This window comes from Sycon ciliatum, chromosome 8 (genome assembly GCF_964019385.1).
Source record: "Sycon ciliatum chromosome 8, ocSycCili1.1, whole genome shotgun sequence".
Classification (NCBI taxonomy): domain Eukaryota; kingdom Metazoa; phylum Porifera; class Calcarea; order Leucosolenida; family Sycettidae; genus Sycon; species Sycon ciliatum.
In genome coordinates, this window is record NC_088650.1 from 26,999,463 (window position 1) to 27,013,981 (window position 14,519).

The 14,519-nt window shown below is 48.3% G+C and overlaps 2 protein-coding genes across 3 annotated transcripts in view; one reads left to right on the forward strand and one right to left on the reverse strand.

The window, feature by feature from the left end:
- The window catches only part of LOC135822536 (RNA-binding protein 24-like), a 28,775-nt gene extending 24,600 nt beyond the window's left edge, over positions 1 to 4,175 (forward strand). For both annotated transcript variants that reach the window (XM_065335325.1, XM_065335326.1), the window contains exons 5-6: positions 1,897 to 2,027; positions 2,611 to 4,175. In XM_065335325.1, the coding sequence (XP_065191397.1) occupies positions 1,897 to 2,027; positions 2,611 to 2,901 (422 nt within the window). In that variant the 3' untranslated portion in view covers positions 2,902 to 4,175. The remainder of the gene's footprint in view (positions 1 to 1,896; positions 2,028 to 2,610) is intronic.
- A 1,218-nt stretch (positions 4,176 to 5,393) lies between these two features.
- On the reverse strand, positions 5,394 to 13,947 carry LOC135822537 (ras-related protein Rab-32-like). The gene is made up of 7 exons (XM_065335328.1): positions 13,294 to 13,947; positions 11,385 to 11,501; positions 10,889 to 10,967; positions 10,454 to 10,482; positions 7,570 to 7,722; positions 6,835 to 6,978; positions 5,394 to 6,250 (listed from the first exon to the last, which is right to left on the reverse strand). The coding sequence occupies exons 1-7, from the start codon at positions 13,294 to 13,296 to the stop codon at positions 6,143 to 6,145; spliced, it is 633 nt and encodes a 210-aa protein (XP_065191400.1). The 5' UTR covers positions 13,297 to 13,947; the 3' UTR covers positions 5,394 to 6,142.
- Between the last annotated feature and the right edge of the window lie 572 nt (positions 13,948 to 14,519).

Sequence of the window (14,519 nt, forward strand, 5' to 3'; positions counted from 1 at the left end):
AGCAATCAGGTTTTGGTCTTAAAAAGTATGAAGATAAGGGAAAATTGGACAACGAAGTACATAAAAGGGCTGGTTAGGGCACGGCAAATTGTTCTGTGAAGGTTTCGGAACAATTGGACCAGCCGTTAAGGAGTTAGAATTTCGGCCAGGTTTCCGGCCTTTTCCCATGGTTTACAATTTGCCCTGGAAGCCAGTATCGATTTTCTATCAAAACCCACGATTTATCTTTTCCTTTCTGGCCTTGTGGTTATGGATGCTGTCTGCTGACCATGAAGTTATGAGTTCAAATCCCAACCTATCTTCAACTCACACTTTTTTTGGTGATCAAGCAGACTTGTTGTTGTTCACGGTTGTATTGTTGTTGTTGGAGCTCCCGCTTCCTCCCGAACTGACTGACACTTGACTGGCTCACGCCATGTGAACACACCCACAACACTGAAACGGTGTGAGTGAATACGGAAGTCATTGCGCTGTAGCTACGTTTTGAATACACCGGCACATCGATCGATCGATTTCTTTTTGAGAATTATTTTAGCATTTCAAGATCGCCAATTTATTTGAATTTAGTAGTCAACGCCGTCTTCTATCAGCTTCCACAGGCTTTTCTCAAAATGTTGTCGAAGTCACACGGATAGCTTCGCCAAGTCATGGCCTTGGGAATGAGTCTGTATCGATGTTGTTTTCGTCACATGGTGAGAGTAAATTGCATCGCAGCTCAAAGAAACTATTTGGTCACAAAACATATTGGGACCCATGCCGCTCGTCAGCCTCGGCATTTACTACACTTTCGACATGTCCTCTCTGACTCCATAATCGATACGAGGAAGAACTCGTTTGTTGTGAACCAGACGTACACGACTATACCGACATCGACCTGAGTGAGTTGTCATTTTTCATGCTTTCGCGCGGAATATTTCTTCGAGTTCACAGTGAGTTTTTCCAGGTAGCGCTCGGGCGCTCATACGGTAAGACGGCAAACTCCCCGGGCGATCACCAGGATTGCTAATCTTTTTGAAACTGACTGTAGAAGAGGGTATGTGTGTGATACCCGCGCGTGGAGGGTATTTGTGACCCTAGTCGAGGGTATGTGTGTGATACCCACGTAGAGGGTATGTGTGTGATACCCACGTAGAGGGTATGTGTGTGATACCCACATAGAGGGTATGTGTGTGATACCCACGCGTAGAGGGTATTTGTGACCCTAGTCGAGGGTATGTGTGTGATACCCACGCGTAGAGGGTATTTGTGACCCTAGAAGAGGGTATGTGTGTGATACCCGCGCGTGGAGTGTATTTGTGACCCTAGTCGAGGGTATGTGTGTGATACCCACGTAGAGGGTATGTGTGTGATACCCACGCGTAGAGGGTATTTGTGACCCTAGTCGAGGGTATGTGTGTGATACCCACGCGTAGAGGGTATTTGTGACCCTAGAAGAGGGTATGTGTGTGATACCCGCGCGTAGAGGGTATTTGTGACTCTAGTTAAGGGTGTGTTTGACTCTCCAGTACCCTGGTAGAGGGTATGTGTGACTACCGATACCCTAGCAGAGAGTATGTGTGACTGCCCGATATCCTAGTGAAGGGTATGTGTGTGACTCTCCGATACCCTAGGAGAGGGTATGTGTGACTCTCCGATACCCTAGGAGAGGGTATGTGTGACTCTCCGATACCCTAGGAGAGGGTATGTGTGACTCTCCGATACCCTAGGAGAGGGTATGTGTGACTCTCTGATACCCTAGGAGAGGGTATGTGTGACTACCTGATACCCTAGTGAAGGGTATGTGTGACTCTCACCTGTTCGTGGCCCTTGAACTACATACAAGGTATGGGTGGTGTGTGTGTGTGCGCGAGCACGCGCGCGTATGTGCATGATTGTGTTTTGTGATCTCGTTTGCAGTTGCTGCTGCCGTGGCCCCCACGCAGCACATGGGTACTGTGTACTTTGACTACGCACGGCAGATCGCAAACATGCAGCCGGTCAACCCAGCACCCATGCATATGGCTCCCCGGGTGGCATCGCCTGCGGTGGTAAGTGAAAAATGAGATTCCAACGTGAACTAGGGCCGTGTGTTAAAATTAAGACCAGAAACAACAGATAGCCTCGCTCGTCATCATTTCAAATGCTTGTTTGGCATTGTCTACCCTTCGGTGGTGTAAATTCAACTCATGAACATCACCAAGCAAACGTTATTGGATTCAAGAAGTTCTTCGAATGATTGTGGTGGTGGTGGTGGTGGTGGTGGTGGTGGTGGTGGTGGTGGTGGTGGTGTGTGTGTGTGTGTGTGTGTGTGTGTGTGTGTGTGTGTGTGTGTGTGTGTGTGTGTGTGTGTGTGTGTGTGTGTGTGTGTGTACCCCCCGCCCCCCCCCCCCCCCACACACACACACTGCATAAGGAGCTGCATCTGCGCCTTGATCCTTGAGGGCGGTGGCGTTCCTGCGGATGTTGAAAACGCAGTCTGACCGAGTCTCACGCGAGCTGTGAAAGACATTTCTGACTTCCGAATATAGGCATGTTCTTTGGCTGTCAAAGGGCTAGCATCAGTAACTGTTGTTTGTTGTGCTGCTGCTGCTGCTGCTGCTGCTGCTGCTGCTGCTCTTACTGTGGCTGTAGATACCGTATCAGCTGCAAAACGGCAAGCTGAGCACAGCTCCCGACATGGGACCTGCTAATGGACCGGCAGCAGCAGCACTGCTGCCCACCGCTATGGGTGCTGCTGGCCTGGCGTACTACCACCCGCAGGGCCCAGTACACCCGCAAGGCCCAGTACACCCGCAAGGCCCAGTACCGGCCAGCCACTACCACATGGCACCGGCTACTTACAACATGATGCCTCCTGCCGCTGGCACCGTCGCTCCTGCAGTCCCTCCTGCAACGAGGGCGCACATGCAGGTCTACATCTGAGCGGCGGCTGCCGCGTGTCGTCAAGAGTACATGACCCTCCCGGGGGAGTGTGCGCAACTCCAGCATGGGTGGGCTGCTGCCCCCCCCCCCGGCAGAATTTCACGACGACGTCAAACAGGTGAGCTGCACACTCTCTGGGAGGGTCGCGTACTCTTGGTGTCCAGGTGCCAATCTGCACCGAAGGAAGTAGATTAAACAAAAACGTTGACGGAATGGTGAAAGGTCGCTGCCATCGTGAAGAACCAAGTTCATAAAAAACTAAAACTAAAAAAAAAACTAAAAAACCGTTGACGAATGGTGGAAGGTCGCTACCATCGTGAAGAACCAAGTTCATAAAAAACTAAAACAAAAACAAAAACCATTGACGAATGGTGGAAGGTCGCTACCATTGTGAAGAACCAAATGTAGGATGAATGTGCATTACATCCCCTCTCGTCTTACCTTTTGCTACCCTTTTACTCATTTGTTTCTTCTTGATATCCACTTTCAGCACATTTGTCTCTATTCGTTGTCTATTTCCCATGTTTCAATTACGAGATACGCCTAATTTGCAGGGTTCTTGTCGCACTCAACAGAAGAGAACATTTTCTTTCACTTTCGTACGAGCAGTAGTTCCTCAAAAGTTGCTCCCAGTTCCCCACCCTTGCTCTAGCCTCTTTCACCCATGGCAAATACAGGTATCTTTCTTTGGCGTCCATAAGACTATGCTTCTGGTTTCATTTCCACCTGCACTTCCAGGATGATGACTAAGATAACAGTAAGATATTACGCACCCGCCATGCAATCCACTGCAAAGTGTTTTGTGTGTCGCACCGTAGCATGACCAATATGATCACGATCCGATCATCACACTAGTGCATTTATTTTTTTGCACCAACGGTGTTGCTTTCTCACCTTCTGTAGTTTGCTTTTGCCCCTGAAATTAGCTGAATGCATGTATTATCAACATAGTCTACATGTTTGACATCATGGGAAGCAGTTCTCTCACTACCAGTGTAGCTCCGTAATGCCGTAGTTGTTCAATAGTTGCTGCCAGTTTCCCACCCTTGCTCTAGCCTCTTTCACATCCTACTTGTATCGTTCTTCGGCGTCCATGTGCATGCTTCTTGTTTCGTTTCCACCTACACCTGCAGGATCATGAATAAGATAACGCATGTATGCTGCCATCACTTGGAACATTTCTTTCGCTACTAGAGTAATGTCGTAATGCCGTAGTTTTGACGCAACGCACGCCACTGCAAAGTGTTTTGTGTGTTGCACCGTAGCTTAATCAACGCCGAGTGTTCTGTGGCTGTGGTATCTGTCTGTGTGTGCGTGCATGTGTGTGTGTGTGTGCATGTGGGTCTTGATCTGTCTCATTCATAACTTGTTCGCTATCGTCGCTATAAGAGAAAATCTGTGGGTGCACATCCAGTGCATTTGCAGATTTGCGTGCTTCTCTTGCGACGGGCGTATACATGGTGCATGGGGGGGGGGGGGGGGGGGCTAACATTGGTAATTGTGTTGCTTGGCACTCCTAGCTTGTTGGTCGTTTGCATCATTTCTCGTGTTGGTGGGACCGGTCTGGCGTGCTGGACATCCTGCCTACTGGGACTAGTAGTTGTGTGTTCATGGTGAGCGCTGTCAAGTATTCTAGATTGCGAGAATGGTGGCATCGCTTTCGCTACACTGCAGTTCTTTCACAATTTTTTGGGCAATCCCCCATGGAATGCTCTTCCACTTATGTTTCTGAAATCGATGTCTTCATAACAATAGGATTTCGGCCAGGTTTTGCCCCAAGAGCACTGAATTGGGAGAAACCATGAAAATCCAGGCCGTTTCACTCCACTTGCAATAGTACCGTAAAGTACCGCAAGAGCACCCCGCCATCTCGTCCTTTCGTGGTCATATTGTGGAGGTGGTCTGCTGTCTGTAGGTCATACAACACAAACCTTATACAAATAGTGCACGTTTTGCAGTCAATCCGCACCTTCGAGCAGACACGAGCTCCACACAAAACCCTGCTAAGTGTGACCCTAGTACACGGAGGTTCTCACACCGTACAAACTTCGTTGCACTCTGCCATACCCTCCTTTCTCTGGCTGTGAAATCAAGGTGGGGCGCTCTGGCGGTACTTTACGGTACAGTGTGCGGTTCGAACCCGGGTTGAGGTAAATGTACCTTTGCCGACACTTCTTCAAGTTTCAAATGTTGCTGCACTGCACAGCGTATGATAAACTCACGAAAAATCACCAAATACGGCAGCTCGCCAGAGCCAGCGCTCATCTTTTTCTGAGTGGACTACATGTACATGTACGGTATCCTGGACATGGCTGTACAGGCTATCCTGTGCACATCGCTGTATCTGATCAATCCTGAAGATGACACCGTGTCCACAGATTACAGCATGCTGCAGTCAAGAGACCCTTGAAGAAACTGTCGACGGTTTGTGAGAGCGAAGCAAGCAGACACGCGCGGCGTACAGCGTACAAACAACACCGAGGGAGCAAGACTCCACGTGCTACTACAAGTTCTATTGGACACCATAGCACACCATAGCATAAAGCAAATTAACTTCAATCGGAAGAAGAAGAAGGAAAAGAAAGAAAAAAAAGAAAGCCAGACTAGCAAACCTGGCATTTGATAAATCACGTGTATTTCATGTAGACAGAGACGGGTACATAATAGATTCACCTCTACTGATACTTTTGGAAATGATGCTGTGGCAGGATGCGGAGAAAATCGCATGCAGTTAAAATCAATCCCACTGTCCAACAACAACAACAAAAAAAAGAATAGATATATTTAGCGAACACAGACGACTGCCAGCGCCTGTGCGAATCTTCGATAAGGGAACATACGCAATGCATCCAAATTATACATGGGCTAAACTAAAAACTGGGCGATGGGAAAGACTGAGAAGCAACAGGATGACGAAGTGATCCACACCAGGTACACAAACTCGGTCAATGGCAAGTCGACACATTAGATGATATGAAAGCCAATACGTAGGAAATTTTTGTAAACGTCTTCACGTGGTAAAACAAAGGACATCTTGCAAACACTGTCTTCGAGACAGCCCTTTGAGGCTGGGAATGGAAATTGAAAAATCAGAGTGGCGGGGAAGACGAAACAAGCGTGTGCCTCCATCGGTGCCGGAAGCGCTACAAGGAATGATTACTACCTGCGAGCTACAGGACTAGGGTGTCGTAAGAAAAACAGCGGCAAAAGAAAGACAGGCCTTGCACGGTGGCGCAGCTGATCAGCTGCAGCAGCCAGATTTCGGCTCTGGCTGCGGCTCATCTTTCAGGTGCATACCTTCATTGGTGCCACTCCCCTCCCAGTCATTAGCACGGTCGTTCTCCAAGATCTGCAACAGGTGTTACAAATGAAAAAAAGAAGAAGAGAACGCTTCTCGCAGCTGCGCGACAACAGCAATCTGCAGCAAACGAGGCGCATACTGTCTACACTGTACTGGCCAATGCGTGTACACCACCACCATGCACACTGACCAACCTCGCCGTCACCATGGCAGACAGTCCGCTAGAAAATAGCCAGGCCAGCACACAGGCCGTTCACTTCGATGTTGCTTTAAAAAAAGGTATTTTAGCATCTCACTGCATACCGCCCTGCAGCCAAGGGACACATGGATTCAAGTCGCAGCTGTGACACCAGCAAAGCGATTGGAGCGGCTGGTTAAACGTAACGTCTGGCATTGGTACACTTGTACGATCACTAGACTCCAGCTGTGGTGTTAACTCTTTAACTTGCTTGTCTTGGAGTGAGCTCCCCAGAAAGTTCGATAATTGGAAAAAAAGGTTCAATGATTGCAGTTTAATCACCTATTTAAAAAAAGTTCATTGCGCCGGAATAGATTTTCGTGACGACAAGTGAACTGTCCGTGCATGTGAGAACACCAGGCACAACGCAAAGATACCCAGCCATTGTACTCACCGAACTAACGAGGAACTTGGCTGCCTCATCAATGTTAATGTTTTCCTTGGCCGAGGTCTCGAACCAGCCAGCGAAGCCACGTTCTTTGCAGTAGTCGTCCATCTGAGCACTGCTGTTGACTAAACCCTCTTTTGCTTGGTCGCACTACACCATGACAGAGAGAAAGACAGAGAAAGACATAGAGAGAGAGAGAGAGAGAGAGAGAGAGAGAGAGAGAGAGAGAGAGAGAGAGAGAGAGAGAGAGAGAGAGAGAGAGAGAGAGAGAGAGAGAGAGAGAGAGAGAGAGAGAGAGAGAGAGAGAGATGCAGGTAGAGAGCAGGCAGAGGCACACAGACACACACACCCCACATTACACAAAGCAATGAAGACAAGTATAGCAAGCAATGAAGACAAGTATAGCAGGCAAAGAATTTTCTTCCTACTGGTAAAACTAGGTTACCCATGGCTGGAGAGCCACAGACAAATGGATTGCCTCAAGTGCCGTAATTCATACCCGGCCGTTAAGACCTATTTCCCGCACTCGGAAGAAACCGTGAAGTGCCCACTTTTCTTGGGCAGGCTCCGAATCAACCATTTTATACCACTACTCTGTCAAATCCCGCACACACACACACACACACACACACACGGAATACGCACGCGCTCCTCCCTGCCCCCCCCCCCCCACACACACAAACAAACACACGCATGCACACACACACACACAGGGTACAACCGACACGCCTACAATCTCACCTTGTTCGCCAGCAAGACACAAGGAACAGGCTTGCCATTGGGAAGTGTCACCTTCGTGTCAAGGTCATTCTTCCATTTCTGCACTGCTTCGAACGTTGAGGTTCGCGTTACGTCAAAGACAATGAAGGCCCCGACAGCTTCCTTGTAATATACCTGACATGGTGCACATGCACATACACACAAAAACGGGAGAAAACATAAGTCTTATGATAAGATGAGTCTTGACACTGAACGTGACGCGTCCGTCGCGCCGAGAGTGTTAGTCAAGGCAATCAGGTACTGTCCATGTATAGCTACCCTACTACTGTCGTGGACATGGAAATCCGGTCGAATGACCGGGGCCGGTGCCCTCAGCGTGTACAGTACGTTGCATGCAGTGCACATGTTGATCCGACCCGACCAGCACGCTGCAGCGCATACCGTAAAGTCGCGGGAAAAAAGCCGGGCTTATAAGCATATAAGCCGCTTTCTGCATCAGGCTTTAATGCAAACCAGGCTTGTATGCAAACCATGCTTATATGCACCACACTTGCATAGAAGCCAGGCTTCTATGCGCGACACGCGTAGATCTGCCACTGACTACCAGTATGGTGGCAGTTTTACTATGCACCGTACATAGCGCATGCACTCTTGACCTACCCGATCCGCGCTTGCATAGAAGCCAGGCTTCTACGCGCGACAGGCATATGCATTTGACCTGTTTGATTTTCAGGCCTCTATCCGCGATGTGCTCGTATGCAAACCCGGCTTTTATCCGCGACTTTACGGTATATGAATGTTGTGTGTACCGCTTACTCATGGTTGCATGGCCAGCGCCCTGGGGCGTTTGATTTTCAGGCCTCTATCCGCGATGTGCTTGTATGCAAACCCGGCTTTTATCCGCGACTTTACGGTATATGAATGTTGTGTGTACCGCTTACTCATGGTTGCATGGCCAGCGCCCTGGGGCCGCTAGACGTGCGACAGGATGTCCATGTCCACCACAGTACATGCACTACTGCAGTGCTGCTCAATGAAATCCAGTCGCGTCACTCAAGTTTGCACCTTTCACCATTTCGCAGCCCCCCAGTACTTGAAAGCCCAGGGCTGCGCAACGCTCGGCACGCACTAGAGTGACACGACTGGATTTCACTGAGCAGCACTGTTGACATAAACTGATAAAGAAAGCTGGGCGGGCTCCGTACATATTAGACATGTCAGGTTGCCAGTACAACTCACTCTCGTTATCGCAATTACAAAGTTGATGTCGCCAAATTCACTGTTCAACAACACAGTCATAGTTTTAGTGTTCACACTACGTTCCATGGTACCCATATCCAGCAGTGGAAATTGAGTAAAAATGCATCATCGTTCGGACATTTGCGCACAACGGTAGAGGCACGCGCCTTACGGTGCAGTAACCGCTGCCCCCACCCCCCACCCTGCGCGTGTGGCTTCCCAGCTGGCTTTCGGCAGGGTGTGGGAATTAGATCAAGGCTCTCAAGTGCAGTGACTTATGTTGTACAACTACAAGAAAGATCAGACTTGCCCTGCTCAATGATGCACTGTGTTATGATCATTCTATAAGCATACCTGCACTGGCACGTATCGTGTACAGCAGTGCATGCGTTGGCTCAACACCGTACTTTGACGTACACGCCGAATGAAGTAGTTGCTTCACACGTAGATATCTATCACTCAGTCTACTAATAATCAGGGGGCGGGTCAACGACACTTTACGGTATATGCATACGCGTGGACTGCTGGTTCAACCGTTGTTAGAGTGAACGGTAAATGCAAACCATGGCATATCAATGTAGCCAATCAAAAACTTAGGGGCCATCCGTAAATATAGATATTTATTTTAATAGAAACGAAAACTAATCGTTTAGGGGGGGGGGGGGGGGGGGAGGGGGTTGAGCGCCTGTTCGTTTCTTGAAAAAATATCAATGCACAGTTTGTATGTGTGGGCACGGCCAGAAAAGAAAAGAAAAAATATCGATACTATGCATTGTTTGTATGTGTTCGTTTCTGAGGGAGGGGGTTGAAGAGAAACGACTAGTTTCGCTTCTAAATAAGTATCGGTATTTACGGGTGGCCCCTTATGGGACGACCATCGAAAATTGTGCGAACGGTAAAGTGCTATGTTTATTGCGCAACAAGATATAATGGACAGTTAGCCAAGTAACGCCACAACAATACCGGTAGTATTAACCCTTTCAGTGCCAAGGGGGTCAGAAAAATTCAAATTTTTCTGAGTTGAGCCGAACTCAAATTTTTCATAGCTCAGCTGTATATCCACGGATCTTTACAAACGATGGCTCTTTGGAAAGATATCATGGCCAGGCAGACAGCTGTGAAGAGAAAATGCAGCGAAAATAGTCTTCCTCGCGAGGGTGCCTGAGCGAAGTCCGTTTTCTGCATTTTCGTAGCATCTGCACTTTCTCACGCGCGCGATCGATCGCAGTGCAGTCAACTTTCAACGCACGAAATTCGGACAAAGTTGGCCCGAAAGCCACTGAAAATCTCGATGTTTTGATACCCAATACGCATGGGTTGCCGCGAAAGAAATAGAGAAACCCGCGATGCGCATACGTCATGTTTTCTACGCGCGACAATTGTTTGTCCGAGCGCGCGCACTTCAGGCTTCGCCCTGGCGATATCTATCCCCACGGACACAAAGCGATGTGATGAGTCAATAGCCAAGGTCTTCCTGAACACGTAGAGTGGTCGTTTGTAACTCTCCTGTGTGTAGAAGTGGAGATACAAATTTATTTGTACACCCATACTCATTCTGGGCGACTAAAGTCGCCCGTGGCACTGAGAGGGTTAAACGAGAAGACCCAGACCAACAACGACGGCGCAGCAGCCGCAACAAGAGAGTCAAAAGTATGGTAATGCTTACCCTGGTCATATTACCAAATCTTTCCTGACCTGTTGCACATCAACAACCAACAAAATGATGAATAAAAAAACAGCAGGGGAGGCAGACACTCACACAAATGATCATACTACATGTACATTTGTGTACATTCTAGGGAAATGTCTGGAGGAGGCTAGTGAAAAGAAAAGAGGCACAGACAACAATAGTGTTGCTATCCCAAGCTTTTCCCAGTCGGAGTCGGAGGTGAGTGGAGTGTGTGCGTCTGTCTGTGTCATGGTACAATAAGTAACATGGTGTGTGTGTGGAGAGAGAGGGGGGGAGAGGGGGGGGGGGGGGGGAGAGAGAGAGAGAGAGAGAGAGAGAGAGAGAGAGAGAGAGAGAGAGAGAGAGAGAGAGAGAGAGAGAGAGAGAGAGAGAGAGAGAGAGAACCGTTGCAACATCCCGCGCATACTGCACCTGCAATGTCCCATAACTGCAGTCGTATTAAAGTGTCCGCGTCCCAATTGATGACTTTCAGTGCAAAGTCAACACCGATCTGGTGAGCACATTGCCGTTAAGGAAACCTATTGGGACTCTCCCTTTTACATTAGGACGCTAGAAGTGCTGCCAGTGTAGAGCACAATGCAAGGGTCACAACAATCACATAACAAACTTCAGTTGCGCTTGCTGAAATCCGACCCAAAGTGCATATTTGGCGCCCTCAACTTGCACGGCCCTTGACGCCCTGGAAGTGGCACGAATGCGGCTGTATGTGCACATGTACAAATACAATGATGTAATCGGAACGGGTCCAGGGCGCCAGCTTTGCACTTTGGGTCGCATTTCATCGAGCGCAACTGTAGTATAGCAGTAGTATAGCAGTAGGAAAACATGAACATCACTCTAGGAGTAGAGACAGAGCAGCCGACTGGAACAACTTCAACAAGCAGAGAAATAGCCGAATCAAGGATACGGTTGCCCTATAATGAACAGAGAAGAACTGATGGACGTATCGCTTGATGATGGACGTCTTCCCGGTGCCCAGGTCTCCGATGACGAGAACCTTGTACAGATGCTCCTTCTTCTCAGCCTGATGGAGACAAGACAGTAGTAGCACATACCGACAAAGTAAGAAAGAGAGAACGAAGGCGAGAGAGAGAGAGAGAGAGAGAGAGAGAGCGAGAGAGCGAGAGAGAGAGAGAGGGGGGGGGGGGGAGACTGGGCTGCTGATAGTAAACATGGTAAAAGGATCAGTAAATTGTGATGGCGATGACTCAACCCACCACAACAACCGCACTACTTTCCAACTGTCTCGCATGCTCCCAATACATGACTGAACGGATTTCCATAGCCCTTTTCGTCATAGCTTTTCTCTGTGAACAGCTACAAAACTGCGTTATGCACAACCCCTCTAATGGATGCGTATCTCGCGCTACGGGCACAAGACTAACACAACCATAACAGAATAGAGATGTAGATGCTGGCAGTAGGCAACTTTCAATTGTGTCAAATGCCATTGCCAAAGTACCCCCCCCCCCCCAAAAAAAAGGTTTAGCGTTGTCACTTGATATAAACAAAGATGGGCACATTGAACATGGCGACGTAAGGTGAATATGTTCATCTTCATGTCATAGAGGTCATGACAAAATCTCCAGGAAATCATATCAAATTCGGCCTATTAGCTAAGCGCAGGCACTCATGACACGACACGGTGAGTAGACTGCACCTCGTTTCTGTCCGCGGGAGGAAATAGCGGAAGACCAGCTCAAAATTCGCAGCACGATTTGAGGTCAACATTGGCACAATTCGTGGGAAATTTGTGACAGTTTTTTGGTATACTTGCAAGTGGATTGGTCAATCTACCAGTATGCCTGCCAAAAACTGTCTATCTTTCATAAAGAACTAAACCAGGTGATGCAAGCACAGTCGATCAGAATGTTTTCACGCAACAAAACTTCAAAATTTGCGGATTTCTAAAAAGTCGTCAAACCGGGGGAAAATAGCATCCGTGGAATTGCAATTTTCCCCCCGAGGACAGTGGTCTGTTCAGATCCAGATCCAGATCCATAGGATCCAGTCGATTTGCATTCATCGACTGTTTGAATCCAGATCCATGCAACTCTAGTGCGGGAGCAGGGTAGACAGGTTCCGACTGATTCTTTAACGCCTAACCGAGATGCCTGCACTTGGTTGGCGGGTAACAACCTTATTGTGTAACTTGGTGCACATACACATGGGCATACACTGCACAATGCCGCATGCCGGTAGCCGTGGAGTGACTTTCCGCTCACATCAATATATAGAATAAGGTCGTAGTAGCGGTGTGAGCAGACGTGATCCATGGGTTCTGTCTTCTAAGAGACCCAGTGGATCTCGGATCTGGATCAGGATCCGACCAAACGACCACAGCCTATGAAAAGTTACTTCTTAGTTTAAATTATGATAGTGCACTTTTAGCACTTGCATCTCACTCTGCAGCTCATTCAGCCCCGGGAGCCCAGACAAAGCCTGTCGGCAACACCTGCTACGGTACTCGTACTTGCACATTATTCATAATCGTCAGTGCTTCATGCACGCTGTACTCGTACGCGATCTGCTGATTTCGCTCTTTTCACGTTGAGAGAACCAATGTCAAAATATTAAAATAATTGTCACGAAAAATGTGAAGCAGGAAAAGACTGTCTTGTTCCACGCCTAGCTCTTGATAAAAGGGAAAATAGGAGTGGACTTGATCACACCTCCCGCACAAAAGCACTCAAGTAGCTCAGCGTGCCATGGCTTGGTTGGTGTGGGTAGTCCCCAGGCCACCCACATCTCACCATCAAAATTAATGTAAACGTAAAACGGGGCAAGTAATTGATCGGTACGTAGAGGGTACTCACCATTATTGGAAACACTGGCACTCTCAGCGGCCAGATTCAGTGACTCGGGCAGTAGCTCTTTCGCTCCGGAATGAACAAGTCCAGGAAACAAATAATGCTACAAATCCGTTGTGAGTGTCCTGAAAACTGCTCCAATTATTTCCAAATGCCGAAAACACAACAATCGAGTCGAGGACAGTTGAACTATCAGGCTTTCTGTACGAGAACACAGTGCTCGCACGCGTGCGAGATCGCGATACGCCCGTTGTTCCAGACAGCTACAGAGTAGACTACGAGTACTCGATCGAGTACAAATATGGGTGACCTTTTGCAACAAAAAAAATATAATGTTGCAGATGATCGATGAGATAGATTATAGCTAGCTGCGCCCGCGCGGCGCTAAACTATTCGGAAGTGTAGATCCAGCCAAATCCTTCTTTCAATCTTTGCCTAGTTCTCGTACGAGTAGTTGTAGTTGCTTGCTGGTTAGATCCACCCACACAGCGCAAGCCGTGTAAGTAACTAATTACTTAGTTCAAGAATGTAAAAGACAAAAGAACGTTGGACAAAATAATTACTTCTCCTCCAATATTTCTCACCCTCAAGACAACACAGAAGCTGAATGTGAAAAGCGCAAGTGACTGTTTTTAGGGGCACCTTCGAGTTTGAGTCTCGACTTGCAGGCAAATCAGTGCCGCCACTGTACAGTGTACTGCACTGAGCTGCGGGTCTTGCTATGGTCTGGACTCTGGGTTTCGTGCCATAAACGGGGCCAAGGCGTGAAGTAATGCGTGCGGAGTCTCGGCGTCTGAGCTGCCTCGCCAATGCCAATGGCCAAGTCTTGAGCTGAGGCTTTGGCTGTTGCAGCAACCGCGTACCGCCTCACTGTCATGTCACCTCATGCATGATGATGCACGGACTGCTGCTGATAATGTGACCATCGCCTCTAGATCTGCATGCCAAGTAAAAGCGACTGTGCCTCGTTATGGTCTTTCATCGTTCTCATGCTGCGAATGCATGCATGCCACAACAAGACCTTGAGGTGATCACGTGTCGCCCCTGCGTCGGAGTCAAAGTACAACTGCTAGCAATACAACTGACACTTGGGCAAAAAGGTGAGGACAGACCACATAGACATCCCAGTATCCCTATTTCGATAAGAACCAACTATTTCTTACATCACATCAAACAGCCGTAGCGGAGGATGACTGCATCAGCCATATTCTCTGAACCAGGTGTATGTGTAT

Excerpts from the sequence above, each read along its gene's own strand:
- LOC135822537 (XM_065335328.1), bottom strand. Across the intron at positions 10,968-11,384 it reads CTGTTCATTATAGGGCAACC|ATCGGTGTTGACTTTGCACT; the intron begins GTATCCTTGATT and ends TGTGCTCACCAG. Across the intron at positions 6,979-7,569 it reads GTGTCTTGCTGGCGAACAAG|TGCGACCAAGCAAAAGAGGG; the intron begins GTGAGATTGTAG and ends GTCATGGTGTAG.